Genomic DNA, 20,409 nt, shown 5'->3' with positions numbered 1-20,409 from the left:
TACACTGTTTTTATTTTGGACGCGGCTCAAGATTACAGATGACCGCAGTGCCCCAAAGCGCCGGGGGAAACTTTTTCACGGGGCGAGGCGACAGACGCAGGGGACAAGGTGGCCCGGTGGTGATACCCAGGCCCATTCGGGAGCCGCCCAGCCTCGGCGGCCAAGATTACCCACCTCGCCTGGAGTCAACTGCACTTCAGGGCCTGGGGCAAAGCGACCCCACCGCCCGCCCCGAGCCACGTGCGTAGCGCGCCCCGCCCCTCGCTCGCAGCCGGCGGAGCGAGGCGCGAGCCAGTCGCGAGTCACAGAAGATCGGTGCGCGCCCCGCCCCTGCGCCCGCAGAGGGGGCCGCCGTAGCCCGCGAACCGGGGAATCGCCCAGTTCGCTCTCCTTCCCCCTCGGCTGGCTGCTGGGGCGGGGCCAGCCCTCAAGCAGGGCGGCACCCAGGCGGGATAGTCAGTCAACCACCGCGGGCGGCGGCCCGGCGAGGGCAGGAGCCGGTGAGCGGCCACGTCACGCTCCTCCGGGAGGCCCCGCCCCCGCTCTATCCTCTCGGACCGCCCCCTCCACGCCCCCGCCTCCGCCTCTGACCCCACGAGCAGTTACTGGCTCTGGGAGCGCGAGCCTTCCTGACTCTGCTGGAGGTACTACAGCTTCGCGTTGCGGCGTTTCTGCCGCAGCCCGCGTCAAGTGAGGGCTCCCGGCCCCCGGCTGCGGCGCCCGGCGCGTGTTGGCAGGCTCGGGGCTCGCGCCGCTGACGCGGGCTGGGCCGGCGGGCGGTTAGCGCCCCGTTCGACGCCGGGAGCTCCGCGGCCTGAGCCGACGCGGGCGGCCGGGCTCTCGGGTTCTCTTCCCCAGGCCGGAGCCAGTCGGTGTCCCGGCGGAGAGACGGGCAGCCGGGCTCCCTGGCCCCGGGCCGCCCCCGGCTGGGGCGGCTGGGGCAGGGGAACGATGTCTGCTCGCGCCCGGGTGCCCGCCGCTCACCCTCAGGAGGAGCGGCCCGCGGTACCAGCTGAGAGGGAGTCGCTGTCGGCCGCGGCGAGCCGGCAAGCCGGGAAGCTGCCCCCGCCCGAACGGGAGGGCAAGGAGGCGGCGAGGGAGGAGAGGAACGCGCTCGCCACCAGCACGGGGGCGCGGGGAGAGCCCTTGCCGGCGCCCGTGCTGGGACACAGCGTGCCTCAGGCGGCCGTGTCCGTGAAGCCCCTGGCGCTGCACCTGGCGCACAAGGCGCGCGGGCAGGGGGGGCCCTTCGGCTGGGAGCCGCCGCCACCGCTGCCGCGGGACCCGCCGGCCGAAGACGCCCGGGAGGAGGAGGCGGCGGCGGCAGGCTCTGAGGAAAAGCTACCGCCGGCGCTGCCGCGGAAGGAGAATCCCTGGACCAAAAAGCCTCCCCAGCACCTGTCCGCCGCCGGGACGGGGCCGCCGCCGCTGCCCCCACTGGAAACCCTGGAGGCAGGTCTGTGGCTCCTCTGCGGTGGGCACCGGGAGGGTGTGTGCAGGGGCGACTCGCGTGGCGGCAGAGGCTGGCGGGGGGTGGGGGAGGGGCAGGCCTCCGTTCCCTGTCAGTCGGAGGTATTTCGTTCCAAGGTGTCATTCACTCTGCCTGTTTACATAAATGGACATCTGGGAAGGGAGCAGCAGGAAGAGGTGGGACCTTGGGTTCTCCTTGACTGGTGGGGCACGGCGGGGGTCACGGAGCTGAGCCGCTCGGCGGGCACAGCCTCACTTATGTCTTACCCCACGTGTTAGTGACGTGGGACAGCTGACTTTAGGTAGGTGTTGCAGTTCATCCTATAGAAAAGTTTCTGTAGACTTTTTAAAAAGAGGTGAAGCCAGTCGGAGCAAGGGGGTTTATATGTTAAGTGGAGGAGCAATTGTGAATGTTTTGTTGTGAAATAATCGGTAAGCTGAAAATTTCAGTGTTTTCAAAACCGTGCTAAGTAGTCATATAAAAAATGAGATGCTGTGCTGTAGTTGCTACTCAAAAGCTTTGAGTTTACGACTGTGGTGGAAACTGGTTGAAATGAAATAGGATAGTTGACGAGAGAGTGAATTGCCCATTAGGTGAACAGTAGTCTTCTGACATTCAGTTAGCTCCCCTCTCTAGGGGAGGTAAGATTATGCCACTGCATTTGAATGCTGACCAATGCAGTATGGCCTTTGGTGCTTTATTTTGGTTATAGCAACTGCAGGGTTTTTTTTTTTTTAAGTTTTAGTTTAAGTGGAAATACTAAATAAACCGAAGACAGAAACCAGTATCTCCTAGTTTTGCTTTCTCATTAAGTTGTAGTAAATTAATTGAACTTTTCATATAGAAATTACAGCTGTTTACGTACAAGTCTTCACTCTTCTTAAAATTAAGGTTAACAGTGGAACAGGGAAAATTCAAGCATGTTTACAGGGTTGTGAGGCTCAAAAGAGATAAAGGAAATGGTTAAATATAAGGTGATTGTTATAGACACACATATTGCAGGTATAGCGGTATAGTAACATTTCTTCCAAGGAACTCCAACAGAGTGAGATAAGTTATAATTGATTTGCACATAATACTCAAATCATTTTTTTTTAATGCTGTGGTACAGTATAACTTTAAACAAAAGTTATTTTACAGCTGAGGTCTGATAAATGGTTTTTAAATCATCATTCTTGATAAATCTTAACACTTGCAGAAAAAGCTGCTTAAAATTTTGCTCTAAATTTAATACTGCCACCAGTCTCTCCTAGCTGCAAAGATCTATTTGTTTACTAGTATTAATAACTGAAGAGAACAAAAATCTTAAAGGAAAATCTCTATAAAATTTAACAAAGAGAAAGAAAACTGTAGTGAATCTTAATGGCTGTCTCCCCTCCCTACTTCTAGACTTACACACATTATACATTATATTCAGTGATCTACAAAAAAAACCCTATTGGTTGTACAGTTAATTTGACAGGTTTTAAAACTTTCAAGATGAGACTCAGAAATTTTAATTGGAAATGACCTTGTGAAAATATTTAACAGTTTAATATAATTAATCTACAGGTGCCTTCACTGGGGTCCTTAATCTTTGTTGGAGATTAAGAACCAGGTGATGCTTGATGTATGGTGTGGTTCATGGGGATTTTAATTTTGCTGATGTTTCTCTGTAGGCAGCATTTCTGTTCTTGGAATCTATTTTGTGCCCTCAGGAATACCGTTCTTCCTGTGTGAAGTGCTAGAGTAACTTTATAGCCTCTCCTCAGTACTGACTCTATACTTCTACACAACTTCTATTAGTAATTGAATAACTTAGGTAACTTTGATAAGAGATTGTTGTGTAGAAACGCACAACTTGGGTTCTAGTCCAGATAGTGTTACTACCTAGCTAGTTGACTTTTGTGACGATTTCTGGGCCTTGTAAATGAAGGAAGTGGATATATTTTCTTTCATTTCTTAATACCAGATTGCTTTCTATAACCTGGGTCTGCCGGCTTCCTATTTTCCTAAGCAAATTTGCAACCTCAAGAATAATGAAATAGGAACAGAGGACCTTTAGGGTCCAAGGTCCAGAGTAGGTGCAAACTAGGGGAGTGTTAAATTAGTACAATAATCTTATTAGTAGGAGGCCTATGTGATTTATTCTATAAACCAGGATATTCATGAGAGGGAAAGAGGATATTAATTATGCTGTAATAACAGAATTAAACTATGTTTGTCCTAACCAAACCTGGATTTACTGTCACTCACTCAATGAGATACAGGAATTCCATCCATAAATTTTGCCAGAAAGTTTATTACCAGAGATAGAAACATAGGAAATGTAGGGAAGTATTTAAGAACTTGTAATCATGAATTTTCTGTTAGAACCTGCAGTTCTAACTGAACTGCAGGTGAGGCATTCTTCAGACCTTGTGACACACTTTCTTCCACTTTTGGGATGGTTCTGGCTTGTGTATTGCTGTTTCTGGTAATCCAGATAAGGCCCTCTTTTCCACCAAAGCCTGGCCCACAGGAGAAGCCTAGAATAGTGTCACTGCAGTTTTAAATTCCGGTCAGGAGACTGGAAAGAATTGTCCCCCAACCCTTGTTTAAAGTAGTTTTATTTATTTTGGAGACCTTTATTAAAATCACAGTATGGGATTTATGAATCACTTACCTGTACCCATGGTTACATTTTGCATATTAAAAATCAGCTTTCTAATACAATTTTAATTCTTTTACACACAAAAACGATGTATAAAAATATTGATTTTGGGAGTTCCCTGGTGGCTTAGTGGTTAGGATTTGGTGCTTTCACTGCAGAGGCCCAGGTTCGATCCCTGGTCAGGGAACCATCCCGCATGCCACGAGGCGCAGCCAAAATACAAAAAATAAAAATAAAATGATTTTTTTTTTCATCTTTTTCATCCTCAGTCTTCTTGACTCCATCAACCTTCTTTTCTCCAAGTGTGCTTCCCAGAAACCTCAAATAAGCTTACTGTAACTCTAATAACATTTTAATTAAGTTATGTAAATGATACATAAATATGTTTTTGTAAAGGAACTTTTGATGTTCCCTTCAGAAAAAAGATAGTCATGTTAGCAGTTTACTGAATATCCTTTCAGTCCTTTCTGTGAAATTACTTCCAAATATAGTGTTTTGTATATGTGTTTAGAATATTTTTAAAGTATTGGTAGATCTTTTATTTTTCTTCTTTACAACTAGTGAGTTTTTTATTTTTTAAATTAAGGTACAATTAACATTAGTTTCAGGTGTGCAACATAATGATTCGAGATTTGTATATACATATTGCGAAATGATCACCATAAGTTTAGTTAACTACCATCTACATACTTAGTTATAAAAAAATTTTTTTCCTTGTGATGAAGTTGATCCTTTTTAATGTAAACTTTAAAAAATCGCTGAGAAGTGGTCCATAAATATAACTGATGTAGTTAATTTAGCCATTTACCTATTAATCAACATCTTGGTTGTTACAAACATTTTTATGCATGCCTTTTATCCTAGAGAAAATACATATCTGATTTTCTCTAGGAGAGAAAAGTGGAATTGTTAGGTCACAGTGTATTTGTTGACAAGTTGCTCTCGAAAATGACTACTAATTGATACTCCCACTTTCAGAGTACGAGAAGTAAGTAGGTTTTTTTACATCTTTTTTTAAAATTTTGTTTTATTTATTCTTTATACAGCAGGTTTTCATTGTTATCTGTTTTACACATATTAGTGTGTATATGTCAACCCCAATCTCCCAATTCATCCCACCGCCACCACCCCCACCCCCTGCCACTTTCCCCCCTTGGGGTCCATACGTTTGTTCTCTACATCTGTGTCTCTATTTCTGCCCTGCAAACCGGTTCGTCTGTACCATTTCTCTAGGTTCCACATGTATGCGTTAATATACGATATTTGTTTTTCTCTTTCTGACTTACTTCACTCTGTATGACAGTCTCTAGATCCATCCACATCTCTACAAATGACCCAATTTCGTTCCTTTTCATGGCTGAGTAATAATCCTTTGTATATACGTACCACATCTTCTTTATCCATTCGTCTGTCGATGGGCGTTTAGGTTGCTTCCATGACCTGACTATTGTAAATAGTGCTGCAGTGAACATTGGGGTGCATGTGTGTTGTTGAATTACGGTTTCTTCTGCATATATGCCCAGTAGTGGGATTGCTGGGTCATACGGTAGCTCTATTTTTAGTTTTTTAAGGAACCTCCATACTGTTCTCCATAGTGGCTGTATCAATTTACATTCCCACCAACAATGCAAGAGTGTTCGCTTTTCTCCATAACCCTCTCCAGCATTTGTTGTTTGTAGATTTTCTGATGATGCCCATTCTAACTGGGGTGAGGTGATACCTCATGGTAGTTTTGATTTGCATTTCTCTAATAATTAGTGATGTTGAGCAGCTTTTCATGTGCTTCTTGGCTATCTGTATGTCTTCTTTGGAGAAATGTCTATTTAGGTCTTCTGCCCATTTTTGGATTGGGTTGTTTGTTTTTTTAATATTGAGCTGCGTGAGCTGTTTATATATTTTGGAGATTAATCCTTTGTCTGTTTGTCTGTTGATTCGTTTGCAAATATTTTCTCCCATTCTGAGGTTTGTCTTTTTGTCTTGCTTGTAGTTTCCTTTGCTTTGCAAAAGCTTTTAAGTTTCATTAGGTCCCATTTCTTTATTTTTGTTTTTATTTCCATTACTCTAGGAGGTGGATCAAAAAAGATCTTGCTGTGATGTATGTCAAAGAGTGTTCTTCCTATGTTTTCCTCTAAGAGTTTTATAGTGTCCGGTCTTACATTTAGGTCTCTAATTTCTTTTGAGTTTATTTTTGTTTATGATGTTAAGGAGTGTTCTAATTTCATTCTTTTACATGTAGCTGTACAGTTTTCCCAGCACCACTTATTGAAGAGACTGTCTTTTCTCCATTGTATATCCTTGCCTCCTTTGTCATAGATTAGTTGACCATAGGTGTGTGGGTTTACCTCTGGGCTTTCTATCCTGTTCCAGTGGTCTATATTTCTGTTTTAGTGCCGGTAGCATATTGTCTTGATTACTGTAGCTTTGTAGTACAGTCTGAAGTCAGGGAGTCTGATTCCTCCAGCTCCGTTTTTTCCCCTCAAGATTGCTTTGGCTATTCGGGGTCTTTTGTGTCTCCATACAAATTTTAAGATTTTTTTGTTCTAGTTCTGTAAAAAATGCCCCTGGTAATTTGATGGGGATTGCATTGAATCTGTAGATTGCTTTGGGTAGTATAGTCATCTTCACAATATTGAGTCTTCCAATCCAAGGACACGGTATATCTCTCCATTTGTTTGGGTCATCTTTGATTTCTTTCATCAGTGTCTTACAGTTTTCTGAGTACAGGTCTTTTACCTCCTTAGGTAGGTTTATTCCTAGGTATTTTATTCTTTTTGTTGCAGTGGTGAATGGGATTGTTTCCTTAATTTCTCTTTCTGATCTTTCGTTGTTAGTGTATAGGGATGCAAGAGATTTCTGTGCATTAATTTTGTATTCTGCAACTTTACCAAATTCATTGATTAGCTCTAGTAGTTTTCTGGTGGCATCTTTAGGATTCTCTATGTATAGTATCATGTCATCTGCAAACAGTGACAGTTTTACTTCTTCTTTTCCAATTTGTATTCCTTTTATTTCTTTTTCTTCTCTGATTGCCGTGACTAGGACTTCCAGAACTATATTGAATAATAGTGGCGAGAGTGGACATCCTTGTCTTGTTCCTGATCTTAGAGAAAATGCTTTCAGTTTTTCACCATTGAGAATGATGTTTGCTGTCGTTTTGTCGTATAAGGGCTTTATTATGTTGAGGTAGTTTCCCTCTATGCCCACTTTCTGGAGAGTTTTTATCATAAATGGGTGTTGAATTTTGTCAGAAGCTTTTTTTGCATCTATTGAGATGATCATGTGGTTTTTCTTTTTCAAGTTGTTGATATGGTGTATCACATTCATTGATTGGCGTACACTGAAGAATCCCTGCATCCCTGGGATAAATCCCACCTGATCATGGTGTATGATCCTTTTAATGTGTTGTTGGATTCTGTTTGCTAGTATTTTGTTGAGGATTTTTGCATCTATGTTCATCAGTGATATTGGCCTGTAGTTTTCTTTCTTTGTGACATCTTTGTCTGGTTTTGGTATCAGGGTGATGGTGGCCACGTAGAATGAGTTTGGGAGTGTTCCTTCCTCTGCAATTTTTTGGAAGCGTTTGAGAAGGATGGGTGTTAGCTCTTCTCTAAATGTTTGATAGAATTCACCTGTGAAGCCATCTGGTCCTGGACTTTAGTTTGTTGGAAGATTTTTAGTCACAGTTTCAATTTCATTACCTGTGATTGGTCTGTTCATATTTTCTATTTCTTCCTGGTTCAGTCTTGGGAGGTTATACCTTTCTAAGAATTTGTCCATTTCTTCCAGGTTGTCCATTTTATTGGCATAGAGTTGCTTGTAGTAGTCTCTTAGTATGCTTTGTATTTCTGCAGTGTCTGTTGTAAGTTCTCCTTTTTCATTTCTAATTTTATTGATTTGAGTCCTCTCTTCTTGATGAGTCTGGCTAAAGGTTTATCAATTTTGTTTATTTTCTCAGAGAACCAGTTTTTAGTTTTATTGATCTTTGCTATTGTTTTCTTTGTTTCTATTTCATTTATTTCTGCTCTGATCTTTATGATTTCTTTTCTTCTACTAACTTTGGGTTTTCTTTGTTCTTCTTTCTCTAGTTCCTTTAGGTGTAAGGTTAGATTTTTTATTTGAGATTTTTCTTGTTTCTTGAGGTAGGCTTGTATTGCTATAAACTTCCCTCTTAGAACTGCTTTTGCTGCATCCCATAGGTTTTGGATCATTGTGTTTTCGTTGTCATTTGTCTCTAGGTATTTTTTGATTTCCTTTTTGATTTCTTCAGTGATCTCTTGGTTATTTAGTAATGTACTGTTTAGCCTCCGTGTGTTTGTGTTTTTTATGTTTTTTTCCCTGTAATTGATTTCTAATCTCATAGCACTGTGGTCGGAAAAGATGCTTCATATGATTTCAATTTTCTTAAGTTTACCGAGGCTTGATTTGTGACCCAAGATGTGTCCTATCCTGGAGAATGGTCCGTGTACACTAGAGGAGAAAGTGTAATCTGCTGATTTTTGGATGGAATGTCCTATAAATATCAATTAAATCTATCTGGTCTGTTGTGTCATTTAAACCTTGTGTTTCCTTATTAATTTTCTCTCTGGATGATCTGTCCATTGCTGTAAGTGAGGTGTTAAAGTCCCCTACTATTATTGTGTTACTGTTGGTTTTCCTCTTTTATGGCTGTTAGCATTTGCCTTATGTATTGAGGTGCTCCTATGTTGGGTGTATATATATTTATAATTGTTGTATCTTCTTCTTGGATTGATCCTTTGATCATTATGTAGTGTCCTTCCTTGTCTCTTGTAATATTCTTTATCTTAAAGTCTATTTTATCTCGTATGAGAATTGCTACTCCCGCTTTCTTTTGATTTCCATTTGCATGGAATATCTTTTTCCATTTCCTCACTTTCAGTCTGTATATGTCCCTAGGTCTGAAGTGGGTCTCTTGTAGACAGAGTATATATGGGTCTTGTTTTTGTATCCATTCAGCAAGCCTGTGTCTTTTGGTTGGAGCATTTAATCCATTCACGTTTAAGGTAATTATCGATATGTATGTTCCTATGACCATTTTCTTAATTGTTTTGGGTTTGTTTTTGTAGGTCCTTTTCTTCTCTTGTGTTTCCCCCTTAGAGAAGTTCCTTTTGCATTTGTTGTAGATCTGGTGTGGTGGTGCTGAATTCTCTTAGCTTTTGCTTTTCTGTAAAGCTTCTGATTTCTCCATCGAATCTGAATGAGATCCTTGCCAGGTAGAGTAATCTTGGTTGTAGGTTCTTCCCTTTCATCACTTTAAATATATCGTGCCACTCCCTTCTGGCTTGTAGAGTTTCTGCTGAGAAATCAGCTGTTAACCTTATGGGAGTTCCCTTGTATGTTATTTGTCATTTTTCCCTTGCTGCTTTCAATAATTTTTCTTTGTGTTTAATTTTTGTCAGTTTGATTACTATGTGTCTTGGTGTGTTTCTTCTTTGGTTTATCCTGCCTGGGACTCTCTGCGCTTCCTGGACTTGGGTGGCTATTTCCTTTCCCATGTTAGGGAAGTTTTCGACTATAATCTCTTCACATATTTTCTCAGGTCCTATCTCTCTCTCTTTTCCTTCTGGGACCCCTATAATGCGAATGTTGTTGTGTTTAATATTGTCCCAAAGGTCTCAGGCTGTCTTCATTTCTTTTCATTCTTTTTTGTTTATTCTGTTCCGTGGCAGTGAATTCCACCATTCTGTCTTCCAGGTCACTTATCCATTCTTCTGCCTCAGTTATTCTGCTATTGGTTCCTTCTAGTGTATTTTTCATTTCAGTTATTGTATTGTTCATCTCTGTTGGTTTGTTCTTTAATTCTTCTAGGTGTTTGTTCTTTAATTCTTCTAGGTCTTTGTTAAACGTTTCTTGCATCTTCTCGATCTTTGCCTCCATTCTTTTTCCAAGGTCCTGGATCATCTTCACTATCATTATTCTGAATTTTTTTTCTGGAAGGTTACGTATCTCCACTTCATTTAGTTATTTTTCTGGGGTTTTATCTTGTTCCTTCATCTGGTGCAAAGTCCTCTGCCTTTTCATTTTGTCTATCTTTCTGTGAATGGTTTTCCTTCCACAGGCTGCAGAATTGTAGTTCTTCTTGCCTCTGCTGTCTGCCCTCTGGTGGATGAGGTTATCTCGCTTTTTTTCACATTTTTTTAAGGCACTTATTTACTGTAGCAAAATAGCATTTTATGACATTTTTCCCTTAAATGTAATAAAACATGTGATTCATAACTCTCAATGCGTTTTCTTAATTAAAGCTTTGCTAAAGATTATGGTCATGAGTAAAATCGCCCATCATACTGCAGTTTTTGTTTTCACTATCCAAGCTCTTAAAATGAATTCCTCATCTATTAGGAATTGTTTCCTTATAGATTAAGATATTAGGATAATATTCAAAGAAGTTGTATAGTAGCTCACTAGTGATGTTTGAAAAATGGATATGTGACGATCACACACTTGTTCATGTATATTTATGTATACTTGGAGCCACTGGTAGCTTACATTTCTTAGGTTTCATCTGCCTGAAAAAAATTTTTTTAATTAAAATTTCTTTAATTTTTAGGTTGGCTTTCTTTTTCAGTCTTAGGTTTTTTCTAATGATATGGTAGGAGGGCAGTTTCCTCCATTTTGGTTGGAACGTGGGAAAATGAAAATATTGTTTTCTTTTTTTGGTAATTAATTAATTTATTTATTTTATTTTTGGCTGCGTTGGGTCTTCATTGCTGTGCACAGGCTTTATCTAGTTGCAGCGAGTGGGGGCTACTCTTCGTTTCGGTGCACAGGCTTCTTATTGTGGTAGCTTCTCTTGTTGTGGTGCACGGGCTCTTAGGCGTGTGGGCTTCAGTAGTTGTGGCTAGCAGGCTCTAGAGCCCAGGCTCAGTAGTTGTGGTGCACGGGCTTATTTGCTCTGTAGTATGTGGGATATTCCTGGACTAGGGCTCGAACCTGTGTCCCCTGTATTGGCAGGCGGATTCTTAACTACTGCACTACCAGGGAAGTCCTGAGGTCATTTATTTAAATACAGTTATCCGTAAACCTACAGTGAACATTTTTTTGTTTTTTTGGTGGGGGGGCCGTGCTGCTCAGCCTGCAGTATCTTAGCTCCCTGACCAGGGATTGCACCTGTGCCCACTGCAGTGGAAGCATGGAGTCTTAACCACTGGACCTACAGGGAAGTCCCTGCAGTGAACATCTCATACTGACATCTTTGCACCTTGTCTTGATTACCAGATAATTTCTCAGAAATGGAATTGTTTCATTAAAAAGTATATACATTTTATTTTACTTTATTTATTTTTAAAAATTTTATTGGATTATAGTTGATTTACAGTGTATGTTAGTTTCAGGTGTACAGCAGAGTGATTCAGTTATATATATACACATATATTCATTCTTTTTCAGATTCTTTTCTCATATAGGTTATCACAAAATATTGAGTAGAATTCCCTGTACTGTACAGTAGGTCCTTGTTGGTTATCTTCTCATATAGGTTATCACAGAATATTGAGTAGAATTCCCTGTACTATACAGTAGGTTCTTGTTGGTTATCTATCTTATAAAAAAGTATATATATTTTATTATTATTATTATTATTATTTTGGCCACACGGCTTGTGGGATTTTAGTTTCCTGACCAGATATTGAACCTGGGCCCTTGGCAGTGAGAACATGGAGGCCTAACCACTGGACCGCCAGGAAATTCCCCAAAAAGTATATACATTTTAAATGACAGATTACCCTTGAAAGGTTCTACTACTTAATACTCATTCCAACAGCATGAGAGAAATGTCCTTTTATATAGGCGGGTCAATGCTTGGCATTCTCTGTTTTGTCAGAATGATAGGTGATAACTGTTCTGTTTTACTTTACATTTCTTAGTACAATTGAGTTAACATTTCATATTTGGCCACTGGTATTTCGTTTTTGAATCATCTCTTTATCTTTTACTCAGATTTATTTATTTTTTTTAAAAGCTCAGTGTCATTCTTTTAACGGAAAAAGAGTGGGTTGATGAGGTGGTCTAAGAGCAGCACAAAGGACTTGCTTATGTTGAACTTGGAATTAGACAAATGTGTTCACATTTGGCATTGCACATCTGCATGTTCCCCTTCTACCTCTGTTAGGGAGTCTGCCCTGTGAAGTTGACAGCATGAAGGAGCAGACCAGAATGCTTGCTTTTTGTGGACAGCTAGCTCCCAAAGAAAAGGGCGGAAAGGTGTTGGCTTTGCAAGTCAGTTCTTTTCCTAAACTCATTAATCAGGAAACTTACTGTTTCTGTGGTAGGAATTGGGACTTGGGAGCAGGAATGTTCCAGGAAAGTCTTCCTTTTAAAAAAGAAAATTAGGGGCTTCCCTGGTGGCACAGTGGTTAAGAATCCGCCTGCCAATGCAGGGGACACGGGTTCAATCCCTGGTCCAGGAAGATCCCACATGCTGCGGAGCAACTAAGCCCGTGTGCCACAACTACTGAGCGTGCTCACCTAGAGCCCGTGCTCCACAAGAGAAGCCACCGCAATGAGAAGCCCATGCACCACAACGAAGAGTAACGCCCGCTCACCACAACTAGAGGAAGCCCGCGTGCAGCAACGAAGACCCAACGCAGCCAAAAATAAATAAATAAATTTATTTTAAAAAAAGTAAATTAACTGTAAGAGCCATTTAGTAACCAATATTAAGAAATCACTTTCCGGGCTTCCCTTGTGGCGCAGTGGTTAAGAATCCACCTGCCAATGCAGGGGACACGGGTTCAAGCCCTGGTCTGGGAAGATCCCACATGCCGCGGAGCAACTAAGCCCATGCGCCACAACTACTGAGCCTGCACTCTAGAGCTCGTGAGCCACAACTACTGAGCCCACGTGCCACAACTACTGAAGCCCGTGCACCTAGAGCCTGTGCTTCACAAGAGAAGCCACCACAGTGAGAAGCCCACGCACCGCAACGAAGAGTAGCCCCCGCTCACCGCAACTAGAGAAAGCCCGCACGCAGCAATGAAGACCCAACACAGCCAAAAATAAATAAATAAATAAATAAATAAATTTATTTTAATAAAAAAAGTTATTTAAAAAAAAAAGAAAGAAAAGAAATCACTTTCCTATTCCAGTGTATCCAACCACATTGGCCACCATAATTTGTCAAATACCTTTTATTGAGAATAAATTACAGTATTGATTGTGTACTTCATGATACTCCATCAATAAAATGTCAGAATTATAGAGGGCACAGAGTTAAATGTGCACTTTTTTCCCATTGTATTTCCTGAGGAGGAGTTGAAGTTGAGAGAGTAAAATTTAAACAAAAATCCAAAATTTTTGAGTTCAAAAGAATTTATTGAAATCAAAATCTCTCTCCCTTTTATTTTTATTTTTTTAATTTGTTTAATTTTTGTTTTTTAAAGATTTTTATTTTGATGTGGACCATTTTTAAAGTCTTTATTGAATTTGTTACAATATTGCTTCTGTTTTATGTTTTGGTTTTTTGGCCAGGAGGCATGTGGGATCTTAGCTCCCTGACCAGGGATCGAACCCGTGACCCCTGCATTGGAGGGCAGATTCTTAATCACTGGACTGCAAGGGAAGTCCCCTGATTTTAAAGCAATAGATTATTAACTCATGCTCAAATATTTTTTGGTTTGTAAATAACATATTTAATATTGAAGTTAAACAGTTTTTTTATTTTTATGTGGTCAGAATAATTTTTTAAATTTCTGACCTTAATTTTGTGATTATTAATGTCTAATTGATTTGTAATAAAACTCGCTTGTGTGGCCTATCCCTAAATACTTTTCAGTACATCTAGTAGTTTGTATAAGACTGTGTTTTGTAACCACCAGGCACTTAATTTACTTGACCTAGCAGTATTTTGGGACATGTTTTCTACTTTGTTGAGGGAAAGGTCTTTCAAATGTTCTATACTGTATAACTTCCATACAATATATGTGGTATTTACAAAATATACCTCAGTCAAATTCTAATGTTCAAATATTGTTTTTGTTAAATTAGATTTTTTCCTGCTTCCCTTTTTGTCCTATCTGTCCATATTTTTTCCTGTATCTCATTTTTGTTAGTGAAGTATTTATCCTTATGCACATTGACACATATGTATACACTTATATATGTGTCCCTAAAGTATAAAGAAGTATAAAGCAAATACCCATGTACTCACTATTCTTCTTTAGAAATAGAATTACTACAGTATTCAAGATCCCTGTGTGCCCATCCCTGGTGATGTCTTCATCCTTGATCAATCTTCCTTTCATGAAATCTTATTTGAATGTTTCTGGGTTTTAACTCAAAGATTGCTTTATTTTAGTCTATGAATTGGTCATTGCCATGATTTATGGGATTCATGTTTTGCGGAATTACTGTGTTTTCTGTAGCTGCAGATCCCACTTTTATTCTGCTTTTTAATGTTTAGGTCATGTTTAGCTAGATGATCATCATGGTAGATAATGAATCAAGATACAAGACACTGTAAAGCTTCATTACAATGAAGACTATATTTGTCAATGTTTGTGTTCTTATTCAAGAGGGACAAGTGATGATACCGTGATAGTCTTGTGCAAACTTTTACAGAGATCGCTTCTATTTTTTATGGCTTGGATCTAGATACAGCCTACTAGTTTGCCAAACTTTGTTTTCTGATGACAAATAGTTTGAAGTCTTCTGATTTATTTTCTGCATGCTCCTTGATGCATGTGAATGTATTTATATGTATATATAATATATATAGAAAAATGTATCCCATTGGGAATTGATTCATTAACTTTACTGTATTAAAACATGTTATATTGCTAATTTTTCCGTGTTACATTCTGTTAGTGAATGGATTGTTCTATCAGTTCAGTGTAAGTAAACTGTTAATATTTTCTACTTCTTGATTTGAACACTGAAGACCACTTTGAATCTACATTTGAAATGTAGTTGATTTCTTGTTAGGAATTTGTGTCTCAGAACTTTGGATTTTGTTGAGAATAATTATTCCACTGACTTAACTGAAATTGGTTTAATTGTTATTTTGTTAAATATTTTGCATGATGTGGTTGTAAAAACAATTCTATGGTTTTTTGTTTTGTTTTGTTTTGTTTTAGAGCTCAGTTCCCCCCAAATTATAAAAGCAGGAAAACTCAAGACAAAGAAATCCAACAAGGTATGTCATGACAAGAAATAGTTTTTAACTATTTTGAAAGGAACTCCTCTTAGATTATTGTGTATTTTTCTCTTCTAAGTCTATCATTGATGTTAGTTTAAAGTTAATATACTAGAGAATTGTAGCCTTTATCCAAATCCCCATATGCCTCTGTTATCCTGTCTCTATCAGTTTAGTCAAGGTCATTATTCATGCCACAAGTTGGATCATAAGACATTCCTCTTGCTGTGCTCTGTTGTTTGGAGAAGGTTTTGCATTATTTCGGCAAATGCCTGCATATAATTGAATGAGGGTGATTTTAAAAATTGCTTTCACTTTTTTATTTTTTTTTTAATTTTATTTATTTATTTATTTATTTATGGCTGTGTTGGGTCTTCGTTTCTGTGCGAGGGCTTTCTCTAGTTGTGGCAAGTGGGGGCCACTCTTCATCGTGGTGCACGGGCCTCTCATTATCGCGGCCGCTCTTGTTGCGGAGCACAGGCTCCAGACGCGCAGGCTCAGTAATTGTGGCTCACGGGCCTAGTTGCTCCGCGGCATGTGGGATCTTCCCAGACCAGGGCTCGAACCCGTGTCCCCTGCATTGGCAGGCAGATTCTCAACCACTGCGCCACCAGGGAAGCCCTGCTTTCACTTTTAGAAAATATTTTTTCTATTTAAAATTTCTAAATTGCAGACATAACACTTCTTTTATTTACCTCTTAGGCTAGTGATTTCAGCGATATGGCGAACTGGCCAACACCAAGTGAATTAGTGAACACTGAAGTGAGTATTGTTTTAAGACTTCTTTTTTTTTTTAGATAAAGGGAAGGTATTCTCCTTTTAACATGCTGAATTTTACTTCAAATTTAGAGAATTGCATTAATAAAATACCCATTTTTCAGATACCTTGATTTCATTCATCACATTGCCTTCATCTGGTTGTATTCTCAGGACCACACATTTGGAAAGGATGGGGTACCATGCTGTCAGCTTCACGTAATGCCTACAAATAGATTACTTTTTAATGTGTCTAAGTGAAGCCCATTTTGTGTTTCAGAGTGTATTCTATATATGTTTTCTCTTGAGTTAGTCTTTTCAATGTGTTGAAGTCCTAACTCTATATATACACATGAATATATATGCATATATATCATATCAAGAGATGTTCAGTAAATGGATTTTTAATTTATCTATGAAAGAAGTTCTAAAAGATGTTCTGGGATATTCTATCAAAAGTCTTTTTAGAGAAGTAGCATATATGGTATCTGGTTACATGGTTTCATTTGACACTGTACATCTTGCTATTTGTAATTTGTGCAGAATTATTGGTGTGTAGTTTAAACAACATATAAAGCAGCTTAATTGGTGTATAAATGACATGATAAACTGCACATATATAAAGTGTACAGTTTGATATGCTTTGACCTATGAAACCTTTGCCACAAACAAGATAATGAACTTAATTTGTAATTCTTCCTGTCACATTCCACCCCCTCACCCCATCATCCCAGACAACCACTGATAGGCTTTCTGTCACTTAGTTAATTTGCATTTTCTACAGTTTTTTTTTTTTTTTATTGGAGTATAGTTGATTTACAATGCATTTTCTACAATTTTATGTAAGTGGAGTCATACAGGATGCATTCTTTTTTTTTTTTCTGGCTTTCATTTAGCTTAATTATTTTGAGATTTATTTATGTTATATGTATTAGTAGTTCTTTCCTTCTTATTTTCTGGTAGTACTCCATTGTATGGATATAACGCTGTCCATTCACCTATTGGTGGACATTTGTGTTGATTCCAGTTTTTGGCTATTTAGAATAAAGCTGCTATATAAACATTTGTGTACAAAATTTTGCATGGAATAATGCTTTTATTTTTTTTGGGAGTAGAATGGTTGGATTTTATGGTAGCTATTTATTTAACTTTTAAAACTACCAAACTTTTTATTCCACCAGCAGTGTATGAGAATTATAGTTATTCTATAGCCTCACTAATACTCGATGTGGTCAGCCTTTTAATTTTAGTGAGTCTAGTAGGTGTATAGTGGTATCACACTATAGTTTTTAATTTGCATTTTTCTAATGATGTCAAGCACATTTTCATGTACATTTGTCATCAGTATATCTTTTTTTTTTTTTTTAATTTATTTATTTAGTTAGTTTTGGCTGTGTTGGGTCTTCGTTTCTGTGCGAGGGCTTTCCCCAGTTGCGGCGAGCGGGGGCCACTCTTCATCGCGGTGCGCGGGCCTCTCACTATCGCGGCCTCTCCCGTTGCGGAGCACAGGCTCCAGACGCCCAGGTTCAGTAATTGTGGCTCACGGGCTCAGTTGCTCCGCGGCATGTGGGATCTTCCCAGACCAGGGCTCGAACCCGTGTCCCATGCATTGGCAGGCAGACTCTCAACCACTGCGCCACCAGGGAAGCCCAGTATATCTTTTTGATGAAGTGTCTGTTCGACTCTAGCCCACATTTCAATTGTTTTCTTGTTACTGCATTATAGAGTTCATTATATATTTTAGATACAAGTCCTTTTATCAAATACTTAGCAAATATTTTCTTCCAGTTTTTCAAATGACTTTTAACAGTGTCTTTTGTAAAGTAGTTTTTTATTTTTGATAAAAATTGTCATTCGTTTTGCGATATTTGGTAAGGTGTTACCACAGATTTTTGGATATGTTAGTGAAAATGTTCATGAAAATTATTTCATTCAGAAAACCTTTTTGCAGTGTCAGAGTGTCATCAGCCTAGGAAATAAGAAGCCACAAAATAGAAAAGAAAGAGAAGACAAGGTTGAGAAGAGAAGTAACAGTGAAAGCAAAGAAAGCCGGGAAACAAAATTAGATGGTCCTGGTGAAAATGTCAGTGAGGATGAGGCTCAGTCAAGTAATCAACGAAAGAAAGGTTAGTTTGTTTATATCTTCATTTTGATTTTTAAGTTTTTGAAGAGAGTTGTAGTAATGAAGAATTGTATTTAATCAGTTGATTCCTGGTAGTCACCAGTTAGTAGTTTAGATTTCTTCAGGATACCATCTACAGTGGTAACTGATGTTACTTTTGTAGCATTTCTGAACTATGAGACTTTCCTCTCTACATTTGACTTGTATTTTATGTAAGAATGGATTTAAATTCCATCTATAGAGGTGGGTGTAGATATATTCTTGGAAAGTTGTATGATAACTATTGTTTTTTAAATCTGCATTGGAACGGCTCCCTTTTTTTCAGGAAATTTTGAGAAAATATTTTTCTGAGACAAAATTGAGAACAATCTTGGTCAACTCTTTTTCCTCATTGCATTCCCCCATTATGCTTTGAAGGAAAAAAATATTGTCTTTACATCCTTTTCCATATTCTTTTAGGAACTTCTCATGTGTCTAGGGACAGATTATGATTTAACTGGTAAAAGCATATTCTCATTCAGTGTTCTGAGTCTCAATAAAAGTGTCTTCAGGGGTTTTTAGGCAGAAAAGTTCTTTAAACTGTCAGAAGGTCAGTAAAGTGACCTTCTGAGGCAAAGTGAACACTGGGGAGAGGGCAGGGGGTGCTATTGGAGAGGTAGGCAAGGTCCACGTTATTCAGGGCTTTGGTAACTTGGAATTGGCATTTTAAGTGCTGTGGGAAGCCATTGAAGCATTTTAATTCTTGGAGGTGATGGGGCATGGGAGGGGACATTTCATGATGAAGTAGTTGCCAGCCAACTTCTTTAATAATGGAACTAACAGCCTACCATATACTGAGCACTTACTTGAATTTTTGTTTTTTGATGCCTATTATAATCCTTAGCTGCAGGGTAATCATGAGGCTCACTCGATATAGTATGCCAAGGGTAATTGCTCAGAAGTGGTGGCAGTAGGACAACCATGTGGTTGTTAAAAAAATTTTCCCCATTTCTTGAATGCTTAATCACTTACCTTTTTCATGCTCCTTTGATACGTAAGTAGTCTTTTTGACTGTCTAGAAGTCATACAGGTAACAAGACCTATCCTGCTCTAAAATTTGTCTTCCTTGTTAGTTGCTTCAATTAAAACTGATTAGCCAACACTAAAATGTGGGTGTTTGTAGTTAAAGTAATTTTATATAATCAGGTCATGAATTGACTCTCCTTAGAGCACACAAGTTTATCTTTAACACAAGTGCTTATTTATGCCCAAAGAATCTCATTGATAGAATTTACAGTATAGACTTTAAGGAGTTTTTAGATTCTTTCATATTCTCTTTTCCTTATCTGTCTGTAGTTTACAGTATTAGTAGGAGATTAGTACACTAATATTCCCTTAATTACTTTGATAGTTTTTCCTTTGCCCATGAGTCTTTTTGTTTTAGTTGAAATATATAGTGGACAGAAGACTGAACATTTTGAAACCTTAACTATGGAATTCATGAATAGGTAACCTTCAGAATTTCACTATACTAAATATAACAATTAATTACACTATCATTTAGTCAATAAGAAGCTTTAAATTGCTTGTATCTCTTAAGAAGTTAGGAAAATGTGTAGTAGCTATACAAAGATTTATCAAATGCAGTTAGACAGATTTTATATTTAAACTTTATTTTGAAAAAGCTCTTTCATTAGTAGTGATGCTGGATAAATTAATATTTGAGGCAGTGATTTGAAACTAAAAGTGTTTTGAATCACTGGTCAAACAGTTATCAGGTATACCCTGTTCTGAAGCCTAAGTATCAAGTATTAGATGGGAGTAGTGTGTACACTTAATATTTTTTATGGCTTATTTGTCAGAATTAAACAGAAGAGTGTGCATTTCACCTAAAAGCAAAAGAATTCCAATGATACTCTATCACTGGCTTTTCACTTGAGTTTTAGAAACTTATTATTTGCCCAAACAAGTTTATTAAAGAGCTGGGGGAGCAGAAGAAAATCATTTTGGTACTCTACAAGTAATCCCTTTAAGGACAAATTAAGTCTTTCATTTATTTAATTAAAATTTAGAGTGCTTTCACAATTGCAAAGCTTTAATGAAAATTGTGCATTGTCATTAAATGATTTTATTTTGTTTTCTTCAAGCTAATAAGCACAAATGGGTACCACTCCACTTAGATGATGTAAGACCAGACAGTCAAGAAAGACCAGGGTCCCGGAATAGCTCAAGATGTCAACCTGAAGCAAATAAATCATCACATAACAATAGGAGAAATGACACACGAAGTAAGTAACATTCTA

General features: G+C 39.0%; 1 protein-coding gene across 5 annotated transcripts in view; it reads left to right on the top strand.

Moving 5' to 3' along the window:
• Window positions 1-614: 614 nt before the first annotated feature.
• The window catches only part of LARP1B (La ribonucleoprotein 1B), a 129,802-nt gene continuing 110,007 nt past the window's right edge, over window positions 615-20,409 (top strand). For all 5 annotated transcript variants that reach the window (XM_061191986.1, XM_061191982.1, XM_061191983.1 and 2 more), the window contains exons 1-5: window positions 615-1,456; window positions 15,191-15,249; window positions 15,952-16,011; window positions 17,957-18,131; window positions 20,254-20,394. In XM_061191986.1, the coding sequence (XP_061047969.1) occupies window positions 952-1,456; window positions 15,191-15,249; window positions 15,952-16,011; window positions 17,957-18,131; window positions 20,254-20,394 (940 nt within the window). In that variant the 5' untranslated portion in view covers window positions 615-951. The remainder of the gene's footprint in view (window positions 1,457-15,190; window positions 15,250-15,951; window positions 16,012-17,956; window positions 18,132-20,253; window positions 20,395-20,409) is intronic.

The sequence above is a fragment of the Eubalaena glacialis genome, chromosome 5 (genome assembly GCF_028564815.1).
Source record: "Eubalaena glacialis isolate mEubGla1 chromosome 5, mEubGla1.1.hap2.+ XY, whole genome shotgun sequence".
Lineage (NCBI taxonomy): Eukaryota > Metazoa > Chordata > Mammalia > Artiodactyla > Balaenidae > Eubalaena > Eubalaena glacialis.
This window is presented reverse-complemented; position numbering and strand designations above follow the sequence as displayed.